At 40.4% G+C, this 27,775-nt stretch overlaps 1 protein-coding gene across 3 annotated transcripts; it reads left to right on the top strand.

Annotated features, from left to right (window-relative positions):
• The first annotated feature begins 48 nt into the window (after positions 1-48).
• On the top strand, positions 49-27,125 carry DHX29 (DExH-box helicase 29). 3 transcript variants are annotated; one of them, XM_053407998.1, is made up of 27 exons: positions 49-392; positions 1,684-1,757; positions 2,063-2,176; positions 3,433-3,562; positions 4,299-4,438; positions 5,060-5,182; positions 5,875-6,001; positions 6,486-6,644; positions 7,991-8,156; positions 9,286-9,409; positions 9,722-10,324; positions 11,028-11,171; positions 11,292-11,468; positions 11,939-12,079; positions 13,669-13,813; positions 14,848-14,968; positions 15,751-15,835; positions 16,541-16,629; positions 18,326-18,454; positions 18,986-19,061; positions 19,398-19,622; positions 20,389-20,525; positions 21,474-21,567; positions 22,574-22,861; positions 23,761-23,892; positions 24,298-24,394; positions 26,145-27,125. In XM_053407998.1, exons 1-27 carry the CDS (start codon positions 191-193, stop codon positions 26,198-26,200), a joined length of 4,098 nt encoding a protein of 1,365 aa, XP_053263973.1. In that variant the 5' UTR covers positions 49-190; the 3' UTR covers positions 26,201-27,125. The 3 variants fall into 3 exon arrangements, with proteins under 3 accessions (XP_053263973.1, XP_053263974.1, XP_053263975.1); XM_053407999.1 differs by lacking the exon at positions 49-392 and adding an exon at positions 460-562; XM_053408000.1 differs by lacking the exons at positions 49-392; positions 1,684-1,757; positions 2,063-2,176; ... (3 more) ...; positions 5,875-6,001; positions 6,486-6,644 and having other exon boundaries at positions 8,061-8,152.
• Positions 27,126-27,775: the final 650 nt, after the last annotated feature.

Here is a 27,775-nt window from a genome sequence, read left to right as displayed (position 1 = left end):
GTGGCGTACGCCTTAGGGCGGAAGTGCCCGTAAACACAAGTCAAAAGCTTAGGACGTGCCCGTAGCTGCCTGCGGCCCAATCAGAGCGGCTGTCCCTGCGGGAGGCTTGCCGAGCCCGGATGCCAGCGGAGCCGGCGCGAGGTCTTTGTGCGGGTTCCGCGGCGGAGAGGGGCGCGCGCGGGCGTCGGGCATGGGCGGCAAGAACAAAAAGCACAAGGGCGGCAGCGGCGCCGCGGGGGCTGGGGCGGTCCATCCCGCCGCGGTAGCCGCAGCCCGGGCCAAAGCGGTGGGCGCCGGCGCGACCGAGTCCGGAGCCGCCGGCGAAGCTGCCGGCAAGAGAACCTCGGCGCCCCGCCCGAGCCCCGCTGGCAAGGACCCGCGCCTGAAGCAAGGTACCCGCCACGGGAACCGCCTTCGGAGGGTGCAGGGATCTCCGCACGCCTGCTCGGAAGCCAGCCCCACTGGCCTCCATAGGACTTACTCCCGCGTTGCGTGTCGTGTAGGATTTCAGTGGGCATCCATTAAGCTTCCCCTCTGCTAGTTTAAGGCAGAAATCCGGCAGGTGAAGCGCTTTCCGTTGCTGCCTCCCCAGGCTGCAAGGAAGGTTGGGACTAGCCGCGATGGCTACTGTTCTCCCTCCGCTGCCTCTGAAGGCTGGTTGCTGGGAGTCACAAATGGGGAGATTGCTGTGGGGCTTGGGTCCCTCCTGAGTGCTTCCCCAAGGAGCTTGTTTGGCCCTTGTGAGGATGAAATGCTGGACCAGATCGGTCTTGAGCCTGATCATCTTACCATATTGTTTCTTGTAACCTGATTTTATACTAAAGATGCAGGCCATGTTTGAAAGCCCATATGTTTGGATTGCTGTCATGAGCTGTAGGTGGAGCTGCCACTGAAAAGTGCTCAGAAACTTCAGCAGGGCTCAAAGAACAGCAGTTGGGTGGTTGACCCAGGCTGGTCCTAGGCAACAGGTGGCTCCCTTCTTAACAACAGCTCCACTAGCTACGGGTCTGACTCCAGGCACAGTTCAAAGTGCCTATACAGCAACCGAGATCCGGGCTATCTGAAATACCACATTCCCACATACAAACCTGCCCAGTTTTTGAGATCTTTAGGGAAGGTCCTTCTCTCTGTCCCACCACCCACACAGGCACGCTTGGTAGGGTAATGGAAGAGGGCCTTCTTGGTAGATGCTCCCAGATTCTGGCTCCCTCTCTGTTATCCTTCCACCAGCAGGTGAAAACCTTCTTATTCCAACAGGTTTTGGGGAACTGACTGCTTTTAATAAAAGGGTTGGTGCTTTGCTGTTTTTATTATAATTATCTGTATGTTTTTAATCATATATATTAGTTTTACTTATATTAATGTTTTCTAATGATTCGTGGAAAAGCTGGAGTATAAAGAAATATATAATAATTATAATAATTAATTACCCGCGTAAGCTTTCCATATGTTTAAGCTTCATGTATGCTAGACTATTCATGTGTTGTTGGCATGATGTCAGTGATATATCTGCCCATGCCATTGCTTGCTTGCGCTCTAACTCCAGCATGGTCTAGTATATGTAAAAGGCGTACACTGATAATAAACAAGTATTCCAGTTATTTATATCGGGAAAGCAGTGTTTTGACTGTCAGTTTTGCCTCTGTATGATATTACTCAAATAATTTTTGTTTGGCTACACAGGTCCAAAAACCTACAGCTTTGGTTCATCATCTGACTCTGGTGCTTCCGCAAATGCAGATAAATCTATTCTTAAGGTAAGGGCATCTGTTAGGAGGGAAAGACACATGTTTTGTTATGTTAGACTAATCTGAAGTGAAAGTATTGTACATAAGTAATATTGAGCATTCCTTCACCTTTAAAGCATCACATGCTATTAAGTAATTTCCTTACATAGATGTATATTTAGTGCATCAATCTTTTCATGTGGTAATCTGAACAATTCATGCCTCGGTGTATATTCTGTTTCAATGGGCTTGCATTTGTGCTTGGCTATTAATGCACTTGCAGCTAACAGTTTGCAAGAACTTGTTCTGGTTGTAACTATTTTTTGCCTTCACAGGTAGTGATTAACAGTAACTTGGAAAAAAGAATTATTGGTGTAATCAATGAGCATAAGAAACAAAGCGGTGAACAGGGAATGATTTCTAGAAGACTTACAGCAAAGAAATTACAGGTGAAGTATGAGAAACAAATGTAGTAACAAATGTTTGGGAACGGGGGAGTCACTGAAAAGGTTTAATAATAATTCAAGTAAGTTTGATTTTTATAATTTCATGTGTGTGTTTTTTTTAAAAAAATATTGACGTTGATAGTGAAGACTTATTCGTTGTATTCTGCTTTGTTGACTAGCCTACTGTTCATCAGCAAACAGGGAAGAAAGGAAACCAGCCTTAGCCATTGCCATATCTAGTTCAGTATTCTGTACATTAACTGGCAGCAGTTCTCCAGGTTTTAGGTAGACATTCCCCCCCCCCCCAGCCCTACCTGGAGATGCTGAGCATGGAACCTGGCACTTCCTACATGCACTGAGCTATGGCTTTATTTTGAAAGATATATAAAAGAATGTATTGTGGTTGAACTCAAGTTTCTTTCTCAAGCATACATTGCCAAACCATTTCCTTACTGTACCAACCTTAACCATGTTCAATGCAAACTAAGATTCTAAATCAGTTCTTGAAATCAGAATTTGAAGCTGGCTAGCAGGCCTTGCTTGAGAAGGGAACACAGTTAATGTTAACCATAGTTTCTCAGTGTTGGCATTGCCCTTAAGTCTGGTATGGGTAATTTGTGGTTGAGGGAAGATGGGTGGGGGAAGGAGTACATGATCTCACAGTTCACTCCCATCGCTATACCATAATTAAAACTTTGGGTAGCGTTTCCGTACATCTGGAATTTCCCAGACATAGCTAGAATACGGCAGTTGGAAACAGTTTCTGGGTGGAAATAGCTGAAACATCCAGAAAAATCATGACACATGGCAACAGAAGTCTAGATTTTGGAGAACTTCCTTAAAAATAGACCCAAAACTTCAAAGCTCAACAGCTTTGGGCAAAACTAAAAAAAAGAGCTGAACAAACCCCGCCCCCCGCAAAAAAACTTTTGTGTCCCGATTTTTACTTTTTGAAATATGGCAAGCCTAGCATTGGGTCCTTCTGTAACATATCAATACTGGCTGACTACCACTTTGAAATGTTAACTTAATAGTATATTATACAAAACTTTTGGGACTGATCCCAAGGAACTCTGACACATGTAGCTTCCAGTGAGTATGGATTCCTCATGCCCTACGCATTGGCAACAGTTCTACACTTCCAATGGGATAAAACAACTATGTAATAACAGTAAATGGAGATTGCTTTTTCAAGTGTTTCCAAGATAAAAAGTCTGGGGCAAGTAACCTCTGATTCCTTAACATACTGTTCTTTATAGGATGTATACATGGCTTTGCAAGGATTTTCTTTTAAGACTGAAGATATTGAAGAAGCTATGAAAAATACTATTTTGTATGGTGGTGATCTGCATTCTGCACTAGACTGGCTGTGCTTAAACCTTTCTGATGGTAAATATAAAGGAAAAATCTGGCTTTGAAGTTTAAGAGTGCTGCTTGAAACTGAAATTGACCTTTTCCTGTCTTTATGTATTACTCCTTTTACAATTAGTTAAAGTTATAGAAGCTTGCATTCATGCTAGTAATTTACAATTTGCTTACTACTTGGAACTACTATGTGGAGTTACCGTACTTTACTGCAGGCTTCCTCAACCTCGGTCCTCCAGATGTTTTGAGACTAGACTACAATTCCCATCATCCCTGACCACTGGCCCTGCTAGCTAGGGATCATGGGAGTTGTAGGCCTAAAACATCTGGAGGGCCGAGGTTGAGAAATCCTGCTTTACTGGGTTGCACAGAGTTTAACTGCTAAATAAAAAATCAAGTGGATGTTACACATATTAGAACAGGCGGTTTCAAGATTCAGACAACATATATTTGCCCTCATTAAGTTGAAATAGTTAATATAGGGCGTAGGTACAAAGGTTTTCATGAGATGAGCAGGAGGAGAATAGTGAATATATATTTGAACTAAGTGCACTTACTTTGGGAGCAAACAATTAGTGTTGAAATTATTATTGGAGTAGAACTCAATGAAAATAATTAATGGGAGGGTTTAAACTCCTTTCTCTGTACTGGAGCATAGCAGTAGTTGCCCAATCATGAAAAAAAAAAGTGATTGTGATTTTATGCACATGTAAAGAACATGTGCATAAGCATTATTTAAATTTCAACTTTTCTTTTAAAGATGCATTGCCTGAAGGTTTCAGTCAGCAGTTTGGGGAAGAACAACAGAAAACTAGAGCAAAATTCCATTCTCCTTTGCCTCGAAGTGAAACTCCCCAGGTACCAAACAATAAAAAGAAGGAAGACGACAATGAAAAAAAGGTACTTTATTGGATATGGAGAAACCGTATGAAGGGTTTTTTGAAGCCTTAAAAAATACAAAATTAATGAGTAAGGAAACTACTTGTCAATTTTCATTTTTTATTGATTGATTGATCTTTTTGCCCTAAATAGTAGTGTGAGAATTTTTTTAAATAATATATGGGAAAAATTATCTTGCAGGAATTAAATCAAGAGGTTCCTTTACAACTAATAAAATATTTTAGGTTTTATTATTACATGTTGATATCTCATATTTTCCTAGGCCATGTTCCTGTTTACAGTTTAATTTAATAAACCCTTAGGCTAGCAATCCTAAACTCACTAATAAATAATCCCCGTTTGACACTGTGGAACTTCATTCTAATTAAATATGCAAAGGATTGCACCGCTTCACTCTAATCTATGGTCTGTTTTCACTGACTGAAGTGGTAGAAACAGGTGTATCAGCATCACGTGATCTGTAAAGAAAATATCTCTCCATTCATGGATAGATTGAGAATAAAAAAATGTAGGACTATCTCTTTATAGACAGCACCTGTCTCGTATCGAGAACGGCTAATTATAGAGAGTGAATAATTCATGTATATCCTCCTTATCAAATTATTTTTACACTATCCAAAGGTAAACACAGGAAAACACAAGGATATCAGCATGAAGGAATGGATCTTGCAGTATGCAGACCAACAGAGTGACGAGGAGAACAGCGAATCTGTGAAAAATTCGGAGGAAGAAAAATTTGATCCGGTAAGTTTATAAGCCATTTTATATGGATCTTTGTTCGCTGAAAAGCATGGGCAGTTTCAAGTTTAACAGGCACCATGTTAGGTGAAATACTTCTTGATTTCAACGCAACCTCATTATGTTTACATGTACTCAAGTATCCATTAAAGTATGAGTCCTTTGTCATTCATATCAAGCAGCTTGTTACATAATTCCAGGCCTAAGAAAACTGAAAATGCTTTTCATAGTTCTAGAACTCTACTTTGAGTGCTTAAGAGCAACTTTCTTGAGTTGATGCAGTACAATATGCTTACCATCATCTTTCACTCTTTGTAAGTTAGAAGAGCTCTAAAAGGAAAGTCACTTCTCAGCTGATGTTGTGGAGATGAGCAGAGATTAAAGATCAGAGTGAGATTGTCACAAAGAGACTCTGATCTTAGTGTGCTGTGGAGGGGGGTGGAGATTGTAAATGCTTTTGTAAGCCTTCTCCCTCTTCCCATTTGAGATTGGAGGGGAAGTCATTTTGACAGGTGAGCATCCCCACCCAGCTGTCAATCATGTCTTGTCATAATGACACCGTGGGTAGACCCCCTGTTAGATTTGGCCCTATGAGGCCAGTCTGGCTCATGGAGCCAAAACTGTCCCCCACTCCTGTTGTAGGCTGTGTGCCATTTAATCTGCACTTGCATAATAACTAAGTAGCTCATCTGGAACAGAATGAAAGATATTTACACTTGGCTGGGAAACTTGTGGAAGCAAAAGAACAAGCAAGTTCTTCCAAGCAAGACAAAAACAAGCAAGGACAGAAGGTGGCGCAAGAGAAAATAAGGCGCATTCAACAAGGTAGGAGCGAGCACTCAAAATTCATTTATCTGTAGCACTTTGGGGGAAAAACACTATTGGTATTGAATGTGAACAAGCATGTTTATTGTTGGTGCTATACAAACATGATTGACTTTTTTATTTCCATTATGAGATTGATCAAGTTGTGTGTGCAAAAGCGCAATTGCTTCCATTCCACTTGGTACATAGGAAAGCTAAATAAGTTCCGTCATAATTGCAGGTTCATAATCCAGAGCCTGGCCTTTCTGTGTCACACAAATGCACACAGGGAAGTTTTCATAATGTGACTGACAAGACTCGTGTCTCGTGCCCACTTGGCACTTCTCAAACATTACTAACACACATAGGAATGAGAATTTTCTGATCTTCAACCCAAAAAGATATTCCCCCAAGCCATTTAAAGATATGCAATCCACTCCCTTCTCTTTATCCTTCCCACTATGGTAGCCAAGGTCTTACGTAACTTATGTTTCCTTCTTGGCAGAAATGGCAGGACTGGAAGAACACCCCGTGTTTAATCCTGCAATAAAAGTTACAAACCAACCAAGTGACAAGAAAAAGGTTCCTGTGCCTCTTGAAATGGGTGGTGCATTGAATTTGCGCATGCTTGAAAAGCCTCAAGCTCCTCCTGAGGAACAAAAAGGTATGGAGCAGTTTATTTAAAACAATATAAAACCTTTGTCAAGAATTATCTAGAATAAATTACCATCCTTGTGTAGAAATGCAAGGAAGAGAATGCCTAAAATGGCATGATGTGCTTTTCTTAGGTAACAGGTTTTCGGACAGGAGTCTGCAACATCTGCAAGACTTGTCATTTAGTCTGATGTAGGTTTACTACCTTGAGCAGATCTGGGAAACTTTTAGGCCTCGAGATTTTGCTGAACTGCAACTCTTTTCAAAACCATGGCCAGGGTTGATAGAACTTGTAGTTCGGCGGCATCTGAAGTGCTCAAAGGATTACCAGACCTGATCTTGAGTGTGTAGTAAGATTCTGAAGCACTTTCTCTAGTGGCTTAGTCTCAAAACACATCATTGCTTTGCCTTTTCATATGCTCCTGAAAGACAAACAACATGGGACACAAACAACTGCACCTTTCTTGGGAAGGCATGTTGCATATGGTTTCACATTATAATAATCCATGTGAATTCACACATTCAAGTAAAGCAAAAGCCAATATGGTTAGGTAATAGCTCCACATGGTTAGACAAGTCCTGACCTCTTTGGGAAGGGAGGAACTAGAATAAGAGTTTGGATTTGATATCCCACTTTATCACTACCCTAAGGAGTCTCAAAGTGGCTAACAATCTCCTTTCCCTTCCTCCCCCACAACAAATACTTTGTGAGGTGAGTGAGGCTGAGAGACTTCAGAGAAGTGTGACTAGCCCAAGGTCACCCAGCAGCTGCATGTGGAGGAGCAGGGACGCGAACCTCGTTCACCAGATTACGAGTCTACTGCTCTTAACCACTACACCACACTGGCTTTCCCACACAAGACCCTAAATACACGCTAGTCACTAGCTTTAATTTAACTGATTGCCCTGGTTTTTCATAAATGTGATATAGGACAGGATTCTACAATTTATATTCATCTGGATTCTTGCACAATGTGGCATCCTAGTGTTAATAGGATTATTAAGAAGTGGTGCTGGAGGTAATCACTGTGTTTTGTGTTCAGAATTAACTGTGCATTGTCCCGCAAGTACAAGCTTTCTCCACACCCTTTCCTTTGGGCTAAGGGAGATCCTTCTATATGCATGTGTTTAGAGGCTTAGCAGGGGGCTGTATAGAAATCGTACCACAGTAAGAGCTGTGTGGAGACTGAATTAGTGGTCGGGATTGAACAGGTAACACAAGAATCAATCAATCCTGTGCAGTATAAATCAATGCTGACTCGCATAGTTCTGTGTTTAAATCATTCATCCTTTACTTCCTTTACTTCTGGTAATGTTGTCATGCAAAATAATGAATGGTTTATTGATTGATGTTAGTGAAAAAGAAAGAACCTCAGGATGTGAGGAATTTTGATTATACGGCTCGAAGCTGGACTGGGAAATCTCCCAAACAGTTTTTGATTGACTGGTGCAGAAAACATTATCCCAAGTGCCCAAACCCATCTTTTGAAAAAGTTCCAGCAGGAAGATATTGGAAATGTAGGTATGTACTGATGTTAACTTTCCTTTTGACATTGCTTGATAATTTTTAATTCCTTTCCCATTAATTTTAGTATCATTATGAATGGATACTTAATGACTTGCTATATATCTACTGAATGCATTTAAAATGCCCATCTTTAAAACAGATGGACTTAACACTGGTCTCATTCATACAATAAGTATTTGGAAAAGGCTTTTTTTTCCAGTTGGAAAAACTGAGGCAGAGACAAAACTGTTTGCCTGAGGCTATAGTGAATCCATAGTGTGGAACAAAGTCTTTGCATATGCTTTTTTTTTTTTATAAAGGTGATCCTGAGCAGCATTTCACAGTCCCTAGCAAATAGCACAGAATGCTTCTGTTAGTGTTCCAAGTACTATGTTCATTCCACCCTCCCTTCAGTTTCAATTTTAATTCCTATCCATCCTCAGCCAGTCAGCATTTGGTACAGATTAAGTAGTTTGATGGAGGTGTTTTCTCTCTCTTAAGTATGGGCTGGATTAACACATATATGCCCTCTCACAGTTGCATGAAATTCTGCTGATGGAGGCAGGTGAAGAGGCAAACAGTGTACCATTCTAAACATCACCACCTTCAGCCATCAGCATAGGATTTTATTAGGAGGGAGTTGCTAAGTGGAACCCTCACATTATTATTTTTTAAATGAGGATGTTTGTTGAAACACAATAGAACAAACACATGACTAAGTGGAGTATAAAGTGGGATGAGGGGTAACTGTGGTACCTCGGTTTTCAAACGTAATCCATTCCGGAAGTCTGTTTGAGTTCCAAAACGTTTGAAAACCGAAAACTGAAGGCGGAAGCTTCAAAACGGAAGCCTCAATACGGAAAACTCAAAATGGAAGCCACGTTTCCTGTTTGACTTCCAAGGCACGTTTGAAAATCGAGGCATTTACTTCTAGGTTTTCAGTGTTCAAGTTCCAAAACGTTTGACAATGGAGGCGTTCAAAAACTGAGGTACCACTGTACCTCTGTGGTATCACTTACAATCCCAAATGTGTAGAAGGGTTAACTTTTCGAATCTTGCAGTTGAAAACCATCCTTTATTCAAAGCAGATATGATTGCTGCATGACTTAAAATGAATTTATACACTTTGATTTAACTTCTTAAGGGTGAGAGTTATCAAGTCGGCTGATGAAACAATGACAGCAATTCCAACAATCCTTACGGAGGACAGCATGCAGGCTCAACACCTGGCTGCTACATTAGCACTTTACCAGTTAACCAAAGGACAGGTGAGGTTTTGTATATAATTGAACTCTGAAAACTGTTCCTAGTGCGGACAACATTTAAAATCGTTCAGTTGTATTTATTATTATTTACTAGATTTATATCCTGCCCTTCCTCCCAAAGGAACCCAGGGAAGTACACCTTACAGGAGTTGGTTCATACTTGCCAATTCACCATTTGGTAGCTCATGTATATGAACAATGTAACCTTTGGAGGCTGGTGGATCACTGCACACTGTAAACGTCCTGTTACCAGGTCCAGAGCATATTTTCCCTAGTTAAAGTGTGTTTTGTTTTGTTTTTTTGTCTCTTCCACAGTCAGTCCATCAGTTACTTCCTCCCACATACAGGGAGGTTTGGCTAGAATGGAGTGACACTGAAAAGAAAAAGGAAGAAGAAAACAAGATGGAAACCAACAAACCCCGTGACCAGTTCATTGCTAAACTGCTAAACAAGCTGAAACAGCAACAGCCCCAGCAGCCCCTGGAAAGCAAGCCCCAAATATTGGAAGATGCAGAAGACTCTTGGGAGAACTTGGTTTCTGAAGAGGACTTTGGTGGTCTCTCTCTCGACAGCCCAGTTACAGATGACCTGGAACCTGCTAGGACCCTCTTTAAGAAACTGCAGAATACGCCTAGATACCAGAGGCTTTTAAAGGAGAGGGAGCAGTTACCTGTGTTCAGGTACCGACATGCCCTCATAGAGACTCTTAAAAAGCACCGAGTTGTGGTTGTGGCTGGCGAAACAGGCAGTGGCAAAAGCACCCAAGTTCCACATTTTTTGTTGGAGGACTTGCTGCATAACGAGCGAAATCTGAATAAGTGCAATATTGTTTGCACCCAGCCCCGAAGGATCTCAGCAGTGAGTTTGGCAACCAGAGTATGTGAAGAGCTGGGCTGCGAAAGTGGACCTGGAGGAAGAGTAAGTTGCCTGTGGGAGGGTGGCCGTGTGCTCTGACTCAGGCCTTTTCAAATTATCAGTTTATAATGGGACCTCTTATCACAGGGATTTCAAGTAGAGCACCTCCTTGCTGTGGATTTCACTTGAAGCAGCTCTCCTAATGACTGGCCTACTGCTATACAGTGGTACCTCGGGTTAAGTACTTAATTCGTTCCAGAGGTCCTTTCTTAACCTAAAACTGTTCTTAACCTAAAGCACCACTTTAGCTAATGGGGCCTCCTGCTGCCGCTGTGCCGCCGGAGCATGATTTCTGTTCTTATCCTGAAGCAAAGTTCTTAACCTGAAGCACTATTTCTGGGTTAGCGGAGTCTGTAACCTGAAGCGTATGTAACCCGAGGTACCACTGTACTGTTCATATTCTGGTATTCTTTTGCAAAAATGATTAGTACTGCAGAGAGACTAGCTGGGAGTCTGCACAGTAAACCAAAAACCAAACCCTACTGAAAAACCATCTTGCATTGGCTATTGACTGTTTAAGGAGACTAAGCCCAAGAGTGCTGTGTTTTTGTCAGATAGGTAGACTATATAAAGCAATCATTTTAAAACTAGATCCGTACAATTTTTTCCAGGAGTAAGACTTTTGATTCAAAATCCAGCTCGTAATAAGTTACCACAGGCTTACCCTTTGTATACTAATCTGTTTTTTTTTCCTTTTTAAATTAAGAATTCCATGTGTGGCTATCAAATCCGTATGGAATCCCGAACAGGCGAGGCCACTAGATTGCTTTACTGTACAACAGGAGTTCTTCTTCGAAAGCTGCAAGAAGATGTTCTTCTTTCTAACGTGTCTCATGTTATAGTGGATGAGGTTAGCAACACTTTAACAGTTACCTGCAGAAGACTGGAACAGTGCAAAGCAACATGTTTTATAGAAAGCCCTTGCTTTTGTCTCATTCATTAACTCGCTTTCCATTCTGTTTTTTTCAAGGTCCACGAAAGAAGTGTTCAATCAGATTTCTTGCTAATTATCCTAAGAGAGATCTTGCACAAGCGTTCAGACCTGCATCTAATTTTGATGAGTGCCACGGTAGACAGTGAGAAATTCTCCAGCTATTTCACTCACTGTCCCATACTAAGAATTTCAGGAAGAAGTTATCCTGTAGAGGTAAATATACAATTGCACTCATATCTTGGGTGTGCTATTAAAATCCAATTTTGCCTATTCTTGCAACAAGAGGCTATAATCCTGAGTCCTTGTTTGAAAAGGCACTTTAAGAAATCTTCTTAGGAAGCCATGTGTCCATATTTCTTTTATTCCTTCAGTGAAATGCCATATAACGTTTTAAACTTATACCTGAACCAAGTAATGTATTTTTGATTTATTTTTGCTTAAACACATGTTTTGAGGGGAGAAAATGTTTAACATGAGCTGCTCTTGTATAGTTTCACAGCACAACATGACAGAGAAGCCTTGTGCTAAAGTTTAAATTATCCATTTTTCAGATCAGCCTTTATAGGTACCTATTTGAACAACAACAACAAAAAGTTGATCCCTTCCTTTCATAATACTCAAACCCCTGCTGAAGTTTGTTTAAAGTAACGTTCAAAGCATAATTCATTTTTTCACAACTTTAGGTTTTCCATGTTGAAGATGTGATAGAGGAAACTGGTTTTATCCTTGAGAAAGATTCTGAATACTGTCAGAAATTTTTGGAAGAAGAGGAGGAAATAACAATAAATGTTACTAGCAAAGGAGGAGGAGTTACAAAATACCAGGTGAGACATTTTCTCCGCAGGGGATTCAGTTTCCTTTCATGAACAGTATTTCAACATCGTACTGAAAACCCAGGGCAGAACAGTTAGAAAGTGGATTCTGAACATGCATTTTAAGAACCCCAAAATGTGCTTCTCTGAACTTGTTACGTAGAGGATGAGTGTGTACGATAACCATGCTACTGATACACTTGCATCCCATATTCTTTTAAAAGGGAAACATACATGAGGTTGCCCCCTATTTATCTTCATGAGGATCCTGTGTGGCAGGTTATTTGAGGGATAGTAATTGGCCCAAAGTCACCCAGTGAGATTCACGACTCATCAGGGATCTGAATCCAGGTTTCAGCAGTTCAAGTCCAAAATTCTATCAGCTGTTCAACACTGGCTCACTGGCTCCCTTACTAAACCCTTATAATAAAGTGTCTTTTGGGACCACTAATGGTTTCAGTCACATTGTATCTGTGGAATGGCCTGTTGGTCCTTCACCCACTGTGTAAGCCAAGGCAGATCAGAAGAGTTAAACCATGGGTAGGCAAACTAAGGCCCGGGGGCTGGATCCAGCCCAGTCGCCTTCTAAATCCGGCCCGCAGACGGTCCGGGAATCAGTATGTTTTTACATGAGTAGAATGTGTCCTTTCATTTAAAATGTTTCTCTAGGTTATTTGTGGGTCCTGCCTGGTGTTTTTACATGAGCAGAATGTTTGCTTTTATTTAAAAAGCATCTCTGGGTTATTTGTGGGGCATAGGAATTCATTCATATTTTTTTTCAAAACATAGTCCGGCCTGCCCCACAAGGTCTGAGGGACAGTGGACCAGCCCCCTGCTGAAAAAGCTTGCTGACCCCTGAATATCAAAGTAATTTGGAGGTTGTGCATTTTGACTTACCACAAATGTTTTTAACCAGAAGTATCATACCTGGCGTGGCTCGGGAATTCTAAGAAACCAAAAAAATTAGTGCAGTTTTGAAAGATTCAGTCTGCCATTGTGATTCAACATGGCATCCAACTGTATCCAAACATAGACCAAAACCTCCTTGATCTTAGGAATCATTGTGCAAAATCTGGTTGCATTATCCTAAGTGTCCAATTGCATAGATAACAGACAAGCCACTTTCCAAAATATAGCATAGATTAAATAATGTCTTTGAACAGTGTCATTTGACCTCAGTTTCTAGCTGAAGTATTTGTTTTATGTAGTACAGTCATACCTCGGGTTAAATATGCTTCAGGTTGAGCATTTTCAGGTTACGCTCTGCGGCGACCCAGAAGTAACGGAACGCGTTACTTCCAGGTTTCGCCGCATGCGCAGACACTCAAAATGATGTCACGCACATGCGCGGAAGCGGCGAAACGCGACCCACGCAGTCGCGTGTTACGTTCTACTCAGGATGTGAACGGGGCTCCGAAACAGTACCACTGTAATCATAGTTAATATAGCATTAATTATGCTGCTTTTTCATTACTATGTTTATGATTTTGCCATCCATGTTGCAGTATTATAAAACAAGCTATAAACAAATACCCATTTTGTTAACCCATTTCAGAACTTGTATTTCCAGTGTTCTTTCTCACCCCCCTTCCCTTTCTTAGGAACATGTTCCAGTTCAGTCTTCACCAGGTATTGATTTAGGACCTTACTACCAAAAATTTAGCAGTCGAACCCGTCAAGCCATTTTTTATATGAATCCCTACAAGATAAACTTTGACCTCATCTTGGAGTTGCTTGCATTCCTAGGTATGTGTTTTTGGAATTCTTTTTAAAGCTGTTAGAAAGTTACAGACCAAAATGTTTTGTTTAATGCCATATATTAAGGCTGCTATCCTTTATACATGTCCTTGTGGGACATTTTTGAGGGCGGGGAGAGACTAAGGAGTAAACCTTACACAAATCTGGAGGTCTTGTTCTCTCGGCATCCCAGGACCTCCATACTACCGTACTTAAGAAGGGTCACTTAGGTGCTGCTAACGCAGCAAAAATGGCAGTTACGAGTTACTGATCTCTGCAGCCGCAGCAGGCGCTGCGATTCTCAGCTTTGACTTCACTCCCAGAGGCGCATTCCATTGTCTCTTGAGACAGAATCCTATATAGCAAGAATCCTATATATCAGCATTGGTGAACCTCACACCCGTTGGTCAAATGCAGTACTCTAGATGTCTCTTTCTGGACCTTGGTCACACTTCCTCACTGTCCCTGCAGCAAGCTCTCCTTGAAGATGCTTGCCTGTCATAATGCCTTTTTTGCCTGGATGTAAGGAGTGTGTGTGGGTGTGTGCAAACCTTGGCTTTGCAATGCAGGAACACAGCTTGCTGTGCAAAGGGAACAGCCACATCCATCCCTCCACTTACTTAGAGATAAAACTGCTTAGAGGTTCTTGTAAACTGTCCTGACAATTTAGCAGTATGCAAATTCTCTTAAATAAAAAGGAATGTTTGCCTCTGACCACACTCACCGTTGCCATGTGGCCCCCAGGATAAAAACAAGGACCTCCTACCCCTGCTGTACACTCATCTGGACATAAGTCTCATTAAACTCCATGTGACTTCTGAGTTAACATACAGAAGATTGTTCTGTTTATGAATGGCCACCCTGGGCTCCTTTGGTGGGGAAGGTTGGGGTATAAATTTAATAAATAAAATAAATATGATGTTAAATTGTTTGCTTTCCTTAATGGTAGAACAGTGGGTGTCTAGCAATGGAGTATTGGCTTTTTTAAAAAAAAACACCACAAATCTGAATGTGAATTGTTTTCTATTTTGTTTCCTCTATAGACAGAACTCCCCAGTTCAAAAATGTAGAAGGAGCTGTCTTGATTTTTCTGCCAGGCCTTGCTCATATCCAACAGTTGCATGACCTCATTTCAACTGACAGAAGGTTTAATCTAAGGGAGAGGTAAACTAATTATTCTTGGAAAAACACTGATCAGTTCGCAAGGGAAATAGGTGCTGTGTGTATGTTTGTAATTTTAAATAGATTATGGAAAGGCTAAACGAATTTGCTAGCTGAAAATATGAGCCTCACTTGTTTAATGGAGAAATTTTTAAGTGCTGCACAAGTCAAGACCCAGAATTCCCCTCTCCAGAGAAGCCCCCTTTGGTATCATTTATTTGATGGACAAAAATATTCATGTTTCTGCAACACTTTTAAGGAACTGCTAATGTAACCATTGTTCACTTCAGGTGTGGGGAACCCTTGGCCATCCAGATTGAGCTGCAGCTGTTGAACTACAACTCCCATCATCCCTGGCCGTTGCTCTTGCTTGCTAGGGCTTACAGGAGCTGTGGTTCAGCGATATCTGGAGGGCCAAACGTTCCCACCACCTGCTGCAGACCGTGCTGGATGAGTCGGGGAAATGATTCGTAAGTCAGCTTTGTGTGTTGGAGGAAGGTTGAAGGTGCTGAAAGAAATATAAGCCTGAAAATACGGTAAGCTGTATGTGCATGGGATTTTGCCTTCCCAAACTTTTAAGAAGCCATCACTTGGAGGGGGGCAGCAATCAAGCCGTGTTTTCTAAAATGCAGCCATGTGAGCCTTTCTTGAGTCTTAATGCTAAAATGGGTCCACATATGAACTAGCATAATGACCACTGTTTACTTTTTATGTGCATGCATGCAGTCTTAGGAATAAACACAATGCGTCATTCAGTGTTGTTGTTTTTTACACAATCCTTTCAGGCACCAGTTAATAGCACTGCATTCTGTTCTGTCCACCCAAGACCAAGCAGCTGCCTTCACGTTGCCCCCATTTGGTGTTAGAAAGGTATGGTTTATACAACTCTCTACACTCTGGTGATGTCTGTCTCATATTGCGTTCCAGTTTGATGTTTCCTCCTGCCTTTATCGGCGTAACAGACTGCCTTCACTTCACCTCTTTCGAAACATGATTGATGCTGCCAAACTGTACATATGCTGCCCGCATCCCTTTTATGCTATAGAATCGTGTCTGCCTGTGCACAATGTGTGGGTAATAAGCAAGATCACTTTCTCAAAGGTGGCAATCTTTTGCACCTTTATTTGGAACCAAGTCCCTCTTAGCAAACTGGAGCTTGGTTCTGAATAAATATGCATACACTTCGATGGCAATTGGCATCCATAACTTTTCAGAAGTAAGGGATGATAGTTGCTGGGCAAAGTAATGTTTCTCTAGGAAAGTGGGTGTTCATAGTGCTTTTAGTAAAGTCTTCAGAAATGAATAAACTGCATTGCTGAGAATGTAGAAGATCTATATTGATTCATGATGAAATACAGAGTGGCTTTACCTAGGTTCTAGAGCATGATGGTTTGCTGGTCCCTAGACCCTAGTTTGAAAGCATCATAATAAATCCATCAGCTGTTGTGCTGACAAAACAGTCATGTGAAATATTAACATTCCATCCAACATATAAAAAGCAGGACGTGTAACAATGGAAAACTTTGGCAGCACACTAACAATGAAACACGTAACAATTTTTTGTTTCTTTTGCAGATTGTTTTGGCCACGAATATTGCTGAAACAGGTATTACTATACCTGATGTTGTTTTTGTAATTGACGCTGGAAGGACAAAGGAAAATAGGTAATACTCAGTGTTGACAATTGGTATTGAAGTGCTTTTGTAATGTGAGCGCAGTGCTCAAAACTCCCATTGTTCTAGGCACATTTTGCGACAGGGAATTTCATTAGCGTGAGCAGTTTCTGAGCTCTGGGTGCAGTACTGCGTCTAAGATTTCAGATTAAAACTACAGAGTGGAAGGAAAGGAGGAACTTTTTCTGCCTACCCACTTCCAGCTACTCTTTGAAGACTAGAGAAGAGACCCTCTTAAGAATATTGGGGGTGGGGTGGGCAGGGGAACGACTAGACCATTTGAAAAATGAACATAATATTTTAGCTGCAGTTTATTCATTTTTAGCTTTGTATTCGTTATAAAAAAGTGTGCCTAGCCATTCCATTGTTGCACCCATAACCTAGGTTAAAGGTGCCATTTAGCTCCTAGCTTTCATATCTCAATTTCTAATACTATGTGAGCAAGTAGTATAAAGTGCCAGTTAACCTAAGAAACTCTTAATTCCTCGAGAGGCAACACGAGAACGGGCCTTTTCTGCAGTGGCTCTCCATTTGTGGAATGCTCTCCCCAGAAAGACTTACTTGGTGCCTTTGTTGCATATCTTTAGGCACTAAGCAAAAGCATTCCTCTTCTCCAAGGCCTTTGGCTAATTAAATAATGTATGGCCTTTTAAATTTGTGGAGGGTATTGTTTTTATTGCTTGTTATGTTATATATTTCTGCGTTCTTGTATTCTAAAATGCCCTGTGATCCTTAGATGAAGGGCAGTCTAGAAATTTAGTAAATAAATAAATCTGATTAAAAGTGATTGGTAACTTGGAAAATGCACGATTATTTTCGTGGCAAGACTTGATTTCTGTAACCAGAACCATGCAGTAGTATGCTGTGGTTTTTGTTTTGCTGGTTGCATATTCTATGGCATGGAGTTGTATGTAAGAAATATGGAGCTCTTTTGCAAGAAAATCAAGATTCTACAACTAGTATTTATAACAGATATTTGCATGTGCTCATTTTTTATATATATACAATCCCTCAATTCTTTTCAAGTTATTCTCTTTAATACTGAGTATTGTATTTGTATGCTAAGGTTGTAGAAGAAAAAGTTGCAGGATTCTGAACAAGTTGCCATGTTCCTACACTAGAGTCCACAGCCAGTACTTCTGAACCCAATTGCAGCTATAGTGTGAGGTTGTCTAGGACAATCATCAGGTATTTTCGAACTAAGGACCATTTTTAAAATTCTAGTTTGCTACGTTGGACCCATTAAAAATAGATATATTAATACATTTCCTCTCCCTGCTGCTGCCTCCATCCTGCTTATCCATCCTATATCATATTGTGTTTCAAATCTTTCCACTTGGGACTCTTCAATTACAGACCAATGCTCTTGTTATCTTCATTGTTCACAGGAGCAGAAGTTTCTAAGCTACTTTGATTTCTCACAGTAACGTGAGTTTATTTCCCAGAAAATTAAATCACACCATGCATTTTAAAACACCATACTCCGTTTTGAGGTAGATTCTACGAAGTTCAATAGGCATCTGTAATTGCAACTATTTTGATGTGACTCTAGAAATCTTCCACTTAGAATAAAAGGTGAAGCAGACCTTGCAGATCTGCTTGCAGATCTGCTTGCAGAGAAAGTTCTTAACATGGCTTTAATGTAGAAGCTTTAATGGAAATTTGTGTTTCATTACCTTTAACCCAGATACCACGAAAGCAGTCAAATGAGCTCATTGGAAGAGACGTTTGTCAGTAAAGCTAGCGCACTACAACGTCAAGGGAGAGCTGGTCGCGTGAGGGATGGATTTTGCTTCCGAATGTACACCAGAGATAGGTAAGGCTGTCTTGGGCTTCAAGATTTAGATGCTAAGCAAGTAGTACCATCTATTTAAAGTGCAGCACTGAGATTGGCTTAGGTTTATTGAATTTATGCATCTTTTCCCACAGCAAAAGTCCTGAAGCTCTTTACAATGAAAATAAAAAATAATAATAAAAATGCTTAAATATATTTAAAGCCTAATGATTGCAAATAATCTGTTATGGTTCTTCACTTGGCTGTTAAATGACTACATGTATTCTGCCCCCAAAATATTTCTCTGCATAGTACTTAAGTGAAAAAGGTCCTTTCACCCACAATGAGTTTTACAATGGACATTGACAGGCGTTTGATAGAATTAGCAGAGCCCAAACTAGTCAGATCTTGATTAGAACTAACTTGCCCTATTGTTGTGTTTTCCAATATCCTCACTCAATGAAATGGCCGCCAGCTTAGTTAACACTGTGTTAAGCCTGTGTACATAATCACATGGCAGATTTGGCAGTATGAACCACATCTTACTGCATCTCTCCTTTGTGTTTTTTGCAGATTTGAAAGTTTTGCAGACTACTCTGTTCCAGAAATATTGCGGGTGCCCTTGGAAGAACTGTGCCTTCACATCATGGTATGAGCTTTTCTGTTTCAATGATTAATACTTCTGATTTATCGGGAAAGCATAAGAGGCTGGGTTTGATTTCTGAAGGCCTGCAGGGGAAAATTGAAAAGTTTATTTATGTCTTAAGCACCTATTTGAGCCGTGCAGGGAGAGGGCAGGAACAGATGTTAAAGTTTCATATTGCCATGCACATTAATGCAAGTACTGTAAAGTAGAATATTTTTGAGTAAATGTGTACTTTGGTGGAAGACATATATCCATAAAGCTATACTTTATTATTATAGGATGCATTATAGGATGCTATTAGATGCATTTATCTCTTCCTTGCTCTTGGGTCATCTACAGAAATGTAATCTTGGCTCTCCTGAAGAGTTCCTCTCCAAGGCCTTAGACCCACCTCAGCCTCAAGTAGTTGGCAATGCCATGAACGTTCTGCGGAAGATTGGGGCTTGTGAATTAAGTGAGCCAAAACTGACTCCTTTAGGCCAACATCTTGCAGCATTACCAGTCAATGTAAAGATTGGTAAAATGTTGATATTTGGTGCTATTTTTGGCTGCTTGGAACCAGTGGTAAGTTGACTATTTTCTAAACTTTAGACAGTATCCGTGCTTGCAAAATAATTGTTAATATTGAGGACCTGTTATGGTCTTAAGGCATATATCTACCTCTATATCTGTCTGTCTGTCTGTCTGTCTGCCTGCCTGCCTGCCTGCCTGCCTGCCTGCCTGCCTGCCTGCCTGTCTATGCACACACTTTAGCTGTTTCAGAGCAAACTGGAGTGAAATTTGTAACCATACCCAAATAGGATGTATTTTTCAATAATATATTTGAAACATTGCTCAATTAAGAGTCTGGTAGGATAAAGAAAATAGCTGTCTTCATCATGCCTTACTTAGGAGGTTTCAGAAATTTCCAACTTGGCATTTTTAAAAAAACAGGTTGAATGAGATGGATCTGGGCAGCTTTTATGTGCCATTATCTTTCACTTTCCAAATCTTTCAGAAATCTGTGATCACATATAATGCTAACTCCTTGCTTTCATTTTTCCACTGACGAATTATAGCTCAGCTGGTTAGAGCGTGGTGCTGATAGCACCAAGGCTGCAAGCTTGATCCCCATAAGAGACAGCTGCATATTCCTGCATTGCCGGGAGGGGGGTTGGACTAGATGATCCTCAGGGTCCCTTTGAATTCTTTGAATTGTGTACTAGAGGTCTGTGGTGGTGTCATCACTTTGCTTATTGTTTTCATGCAAGCTTAATGAAATAGATACTGGTGGGAATAAAGATGTAAATGCAATAGGATTTAATGTATCATATTTTACTATGGTCTGCAGGCCACTCTTGCTGCAGTAATGACAGAAAAATCTCCGTTTACTACACCAATTGGAAGAAAAGATGAAGCAGACCTTGCGAAATCATCTCTGGCTTTGGCAAACTCAGACCACTTAACAATTTACCAGGCATATCTGGGGTAACTCACGTATTCTTTCCTAAAGCATATTGATCAAAAGAATACATTCTGTGATAAACCGTTCGTTATTATTTATTAACCAGACTATACAAGGTGCTTAAAAAGGTCAAGGTAAAGGGACCCCTGACCATTAGGTCCAGTCGTGACCGACTCTGGGGTTGCGGCGCTCATCTCGCTTTACTGGCCGAGGGAGCCGGCGTACAGCTTCTGGGTCATGTGGCCAGCATGACTAAGCCGCTTCTGGCGAACCAGAGCACCACACGGAAACACCGTTTACCTTTCCGCCGGAGCGGTACCTATTTATCTACTTGCACTTTGAAGTGCTTTCAAACTGCTAGGTTGGCAGGAGCAGGGACCGAGCAACGGGAGCTCACCCCGTCATGGGAATTCAAACCGCCGACCTTCTGATCGGCAAGTCCTAGGCTCTGTGGTTTAACCCACAGCGCCACCCGCATAGTTTACAACGTCCTTAGGGTTAACTTAACTAGTCTGCCCTCCCATTACTGTCATAGTGTTATGCTACACTTTTGAAACTGGGGAAGTACGAAGTATGCAGTGTTATGGCAGCCGTATTCTCTGTTCACTGTGTCTTCTGTTTCAGAAGAAACTGCCTTTAGTGCCAACAGAAATGGTCTATGTTGCAAATGCCGCTGCCATAGTGCTAACCTGGGAAAGCGGGGGTTCCAGCCAAGGAACTGCAGCAGTGCTATAATACTACACCCCCACAAAAGAGAGAAGGTATCAAGGAAGCACAAAAGTTTGCAGAACTGCAAGAACTTTTAGGGAAGGGAAAGGGGGGACCCCAAAAACAGCCTCACGAGGACTAAGGATGCTCCATTCTGAAGCACTACTTCCCATATTCCTTGACTGTGACTGTTTTGTCTTCTTACATCATGAGTTTTTTATATTATAATATTTAGGAGAGCTGGTTGTTGTTCTTTTGCCTAGATGGAAGAAAGCTCGTCATGAAGGAGGATACCGTGCTGAAATGACTTACTGCAGGAGAAATTTCCTCAACAGAACTTCGCTATTAACTCTGGAGGTACCAGTAGCAATTTTGCCATTTAAAACACCTCAGCCTTATTTAGGGATTTATAAGCAGCTTAAATGAATACACAAGGTGGGGAGAACACCACATGTCCACACACATTATTATTATTATTATTATTATTATTATTATTATTATCATCATCATCATCATCATTATTATTATCATCCTGCCCTTTTCCCTGATAGGACTCGAGGCAGCTTGCAGATGAAAACTAGAACTGCTAAAACCATTGACAAGAAAAACATTAAAAAACAATGAAAAATCAATATAATTAAAACCATATACATATAAAAATATGTTTAAAACATACAAATAATTAAAATCAAAACAGCACAACACCAGCGCTTTCATTAAAAGCAGTCAATTCCCAAAGGCCTGTTGGAACAAGGTCTTCTCCTCCTCTTCACCCTGTGGAACTTAGAGGGTGACAGAGGGGAAAACGCATGTACTCGGGCTGCTCATGTTTCCAGTATTCTAAAATGTTGTGGGTGGGGACAGAGCTCATGCACTCATGCCTCTTTCCTATGTTCATTTAAGCCACATGCTCAAGTGGAGTGGGGCCTTAATGTTCTCATCTAGCAACTAAAACAAGTGTTAACCCTAAACGTCATTGGAAAAAGTGGTATCTGTTTCCATGCAAATAATGCAAAATAGATGGGGCTAAACTCCATTGTCTCTTTCTGATTGGTGTGGAACCCCTTTTGCAATCGAGGCTCTAAATTGCTGTCATAATGTGTGATATTTGGGCCCGGAACTTTATAGGTTAATAACTAAACTAATAATAGAAACAGCATGCAGAAATCATAAATCTTATTATCTGTTTATAATATATTTAGAAACTAAAATGCAATGCAATCAAGTTTCTCACCTTTTATGTAAATGTGTTTAGTATCTTCATTAATCAAGTGTAGTTTACCTGATAAACTAAAAGAAAATAGGCTGCTGTTGTTGAATAGTGATTGAATTGTTAAAATGTTGCTATTTGCATCTATTTCAGGATGTTAAAAAAGAGCTAATCAGGGTGGTGCGGGCAGCAGGATTTGCAGCGCCCTCCTGTCACCATGAAGGGACACACTCCCTTTCGCTACAAGAAATGGTCCTCCTTAAAGCTGTGCTGACTGCTGGGCTTTATGACAATGTGGGGAAGATAATGTACACCAAGTCTGTAGATATCACCGAGAAGCTGGCATGCATAACAGAGACTGCTCAGGGTAAAGCCCAAGTGCACCCTTCCTCTGTGAACAGGGACCTGCAAACCTATGGGTGGTTGATATATCAAGAAAAGGTAAGATCTGCAACATTCTGCCAAGCAGAGGGAATGGCGCGACAAATCTTGAGTTAGATGTCTTGCAGTGCTAGGAAAACGATATGCTATTTAGGACCAGGATTTCTAGCCTAGGTTTTAGTGGGCATGACCTACAACATCTTAGATCTATGGTACTTTGTAAAACAGTGGTTTCCAAACTATGGTCCACAGACCACTAGAGATCTGCAAGCTTCATTCAGGTGGTCCACAGCATGTCTGCATTAAATATTTGTGTTGATTTTTAAATGTATTTTTATTGCTTATTTTATTGCAGTGTGAATTTTATGGAATTCAAATTGAATACAGTAAAATACACTATCAGAAGTAAAAGAAGCAATAAAAAACCAATTAAAAAACATACAGCATCTAGCGTAGTGCTTTAGAATTGCCACAAGAGGAAGAACAATCATTAAGTGGTTTGCCCATGACTTTCATCAACTTTCACATCATCTGTGGGAGAAAAGGTTTGGGAACTGCCACTGTCAAATTTTCATTGTGACCCATGGCATTTGGCGTACAGTGGTACCTTGGTACCACTTAATTTGTTCCGGAGGTCTGTTCTTAACCTGAAACTGTTCTTAACCTGAAGCACCACTTTAGATAATGGGGCCTCCTGCTGCCGCCGGAGCACGATTTCTGTTCTCATCCTGAAGCAAAGTTCTTAACCCGAGGTACTATTTCTGGGTTAGCGGAGTCTGTAACCTGAAGCGTATGTAACCTGAAGCATATGTAACCCAAGGTACCACTGTAATTGTTCAACATGATTTCAAAGGGCAGTATGTAACAATTCCCTGTGGCAGAACAATGATATACTGCTATATCAGAGGCAGCAGTTGAGTCAAGTAACATAATTATTTGTGCTTGTGTTTTTCATGCAGATAAGATATGCCAAGGTGTACTTGAAAGAAACCACTTTGATTTCCCCCTTCCCAATTTTACTTTTCGGTGGAGACATAGAAGTATTGCATCGTGAACGGCTTTTGTCTGTTGATGGCTGGATCCATTTTCAGGTATGTTTAGTTCCCCTTTTATCCACCCAGCTTGGTTGAAGACTTCCAGTTTGTTAAAACACAGTTTCCCATTACGTCTGAACCAGAAAACCAGTTTAAATGCTTCTTGTAAACCTGCTTTACAAATCAGATAAAATCTACCTGATTTTGGATATGGCAGGAAATTGATATAGCAAATCAGTTTTCTCTCAAGCTAGGCATGCAAAAGAAGGAGGGATGGGAAGGTTCCATCACATGTTCTCACTCCAAAAAAACATGGTTGGTTATGAACAGCAGTTTTATGTCTGACAACATCTGACATAACTTGTATTTTTGTATGTGGGAAATGTGTTTTTAAGATCTGATATGTTATTAACAAACTGTTCCGAAGGGGAAATGTAAGATTGAATATTCCTATTTTTGCAGGCTCCTGTCAAAATCGCAGTGATTTTCAAGCAACTGAGAGCACTCATCGAGTCTGTTTTAAAGCAAAAACTTGAAAACCCTAAAATGTCACTTGAAGGTAATTCCCCAACCCCAGCACAGCCATAAAAATATTGAACTCAGTATATGTAAAATTTGTGGAATAGCAAAACATATGCGTCATTCTCTTAGATTTTATGTATGATGGATGAATATCATATACCACTGGTGGTGGGAAGGTCACTATTTTGCACAGCTTTCTTCAACTGTGAGCACTTTCTTGGTGTGAGCTAGTGCGTTGCAATATTTCAGTTATGTTTGACACAGGAGTCCCCATACATCCATGGAATTCTCCCACACTGAAGGATTCCTACATTTATTTCAATAAAGGAACCTATCTTTCATGCACACAAAGGAATGTGTGCTCAGAAAGGGTCCATCTGTTGAAACAAATATGTTGCAGCCTGTATGCCACAGAGATGCAGCTAAACATTAGTGTGAACTTATTTTTGCATTATTGGACGCGGGTGGCACTGTGGGTTAAACCACAGAGCCTAGGACTTGCCGATCAGAAGGTCGGCGGTTCGAATCCCCGCCATGGGGTGAGCTCCCGTTGCTCGGTCCCTGCTCCTGCCAACCTAGCAGTCTGAAAGCACATCAAAGTGCAAGTAGATAAATAGGTACCGCTCCGGCGGGAAGGTAAACGGCGTTTCCATGCACTGCTCTGCTTCACCAGAAGCAGCTTAGTCATGCTGGCCACATGACCTGGAAGCTGTATGCCGGCTCCCTCGGCCAATAAAGCGAGATGAGCGCTACAACCCCAGAGTCGGCCACGACTGTACCTTAATGGTCAGGGGTCCCTTTACCTTTACTATTTTTGCATTTGGTATTGTGTCTTTCGTTGAACATGAGTAGTCCTCTGTGGATAAGTTACCAAAATAAAATACAAAACTGATTAAGGTAAACTCTTACTGAAACAAGATAACTATAAACCTTAAAAAAAGAAACCTTCATTACGCAGAATAGTGACTTAGCAGCTCAAATTTCCAGTGTAACAAGCACACGAGTGCCATTTCTGATTTTGCCCTAGTCACAATGAGTTTATTTTAGCATGAGACACACACAATGCATTGTGTGTACATAGCATGGCTTCAGATATCAAGGCCTCTCATCAGTTCACTTTCTTTCATGTTCAACAGCTTAATGTGTCCAAATTCCTTGGCACGCTTTCTAAATTTTATGCATGTTTTTCTTTCTGAGGAAAAACTGAGGGAGATCGGACATCATTGCAAACACTAAATAACCACAATAATAGCTTAACAATCTGAATGCACAAAATTGTTAGCGCTGGTCGCTGCAGATGGTTATCTCTCAACTACTTTAGGCAAATACCTCAACATAGGAATCAAGTTGTGAATCAATGTGTGGTGGGATTTAAAATGTGGCATTTGGTGATTGATGCTAGAAAAATTGAATAGATGAACTCACTGTTAGAAATAAAAACATGATAGCTCTCAGGATTACATTCCAACCTATTCTTTTAAACACAAGAAGGGGCATTTATGGGTTTTTAAACCATAACCTGAGAACTCTATGGTCCATGTCTTTAATTGTGTGCACAGTTCTAATTTGAGAAAACTCAAGCTACCTCAGGTACATTGATATCCCAGATCTGAAGAGGCTGAACTTCACTTCCTTATCATTTCAGCCCTCATGATATTTTGTGCTGCTTTAAGCAGGCAGGGTGCAGCGTGACAATCTACAATACACATGATTATAATTCTTGATGGGGTTGGGAAATATGGCTGAATTTTCCATTCTTCGGTACTTACTGTCATTCTGTTCCCCAGATGATAAGATTTTGAACATCATCAAAGAACTGATAAAAACAGAAAACACTACCTGAAACAAGAATTTGGCTGCAACTACAGAACCACAATAATTGGAAGAAGAAATTTATATCTAAAGTAAAGAACATGCTTACCGAAAAATAGCATAATACTATCATGTGGAAACTGCTTGGACTTTGCATATATTTTCTATGTCATTCTGTGAAGAATAGGAATGCATTGTAAAAATGACAATAAAATCGGGTGGCCCTTGTTGGAATGTTTTTTAACTGTGGCATCAACATAAATGGTTTCAGTATTAATGTGATATATGTCAAGGAGAAAGTGTGAACTTACCTTGATTATGTTTTCAAGAGCAGAATTTGAATTTATGGAATAGGTTTTAGTTCTCTTTAGGAATATGCAATTGGGGAGCAGGAGACTTTTCTTTGCCAAAGTATATGTGCTACTTAATTATCAATAGGGTTTTTATCTACATCATGGTAATTTGATGCAATACATTTTACAAAATTGCTGTTCTTTGATTATTACTCATGAGGTGAGTTTGAGAGAGCAAATTACAAATCAGTATTTGTAGAAGCCATTAGTTCTGGAGTTCCATTAATCCTTTAGAACCCATTCTCTTTTGCATTGACATCATGTGCCTGAATTGAGTATGTACCAAACCTTGAGAGAAAAAATGTTAAAGGTCTTTTACAAATAAATATTTAGCATTGCACATCAAGAATTTAAAAGTACGTTCTTCAGAAGAATAGATGTAATAAGGAAAAATAAAATAACCATTACTTTTTAATAAGCCTAAATCTTAGCTCCTGCAGAGTCTTCCTCTTTCTAAGCATCCATTTGCCTTCGTCCATTTACAGAATTTGACTTCTCTCACCACTTTTTAAATGTACTGCAGAAGCTACAAGAAATGTGTTCAGTCCTTAGATACCAGCAATGAATCTATAATCCAGCCAAATAAAATATTTTCCACTCATATTCAGCTGAACTTTCAAATCATTGTTTTGGCTCAGACAGCATAACTGGGAAACAAAATATGAATATGACATTTATCTGACCGATATTGAAATATATAGGAAAGTTCCTGCTAAGATTGATCAAAGTAAAAGATAAACAGGGTTATATTGCTGCATCATCACAACAATCCTGTGGTGTTGATAAGGTTGTGAGAGTTATTTGCCCCAGGAACACCACAATGTGAACTCAGATATATCAAGGTTCAACACTGGATTGCAATTTATGTTCATATAAAATTAACAGCTGCATGAGCTCCTTGTGCAATTTTCTGTTCTTATTTTGGATATGGTATTTTGCAAATTGAGATGTCGGTTTCATTTATTAGCTTCAAGTAGGATAAAATATTTTGTTGCATATACCATAAGAAAAAGGCCTTTGGAAAACTTTTAAGAGATTGCAAAATGTGACGTGTTTCCCTTTCACTAGCTTGAAGCTTCCAGTTTTCTCATCTGGATAAGCCATTGGTGATGAACCCTGTTTTTTTTAATGAACCAGTCCTTGAAATTATTGGGATCTGTAATGAAGTTTGGAATGCAACCAATGAAGTTCATATATTTTGTTAACACTAAAGATTGACATTCTAGATAAATTAAGGCACTACATTCCATTTT

This window comes from Podarcis raffonei, chromosome 11 (assembly GCF_027172205.1).
Source record: "Podarcis raffonei isolate rPodRaf1 chromosome 11, rPodRaf1.pri, whole genome shotgun sequence".
NCBI lineage: Eukaryota > Metazoa > Chordata > Lepidosauria > Squamata > Lacertidae > Podarcis > Podarcis raffonei.
The sequence above is the reverse complement of the archived record's forward strand: the minus strand, read 5'-3'. Positions and strand labels throughout refer to the sequence as shown.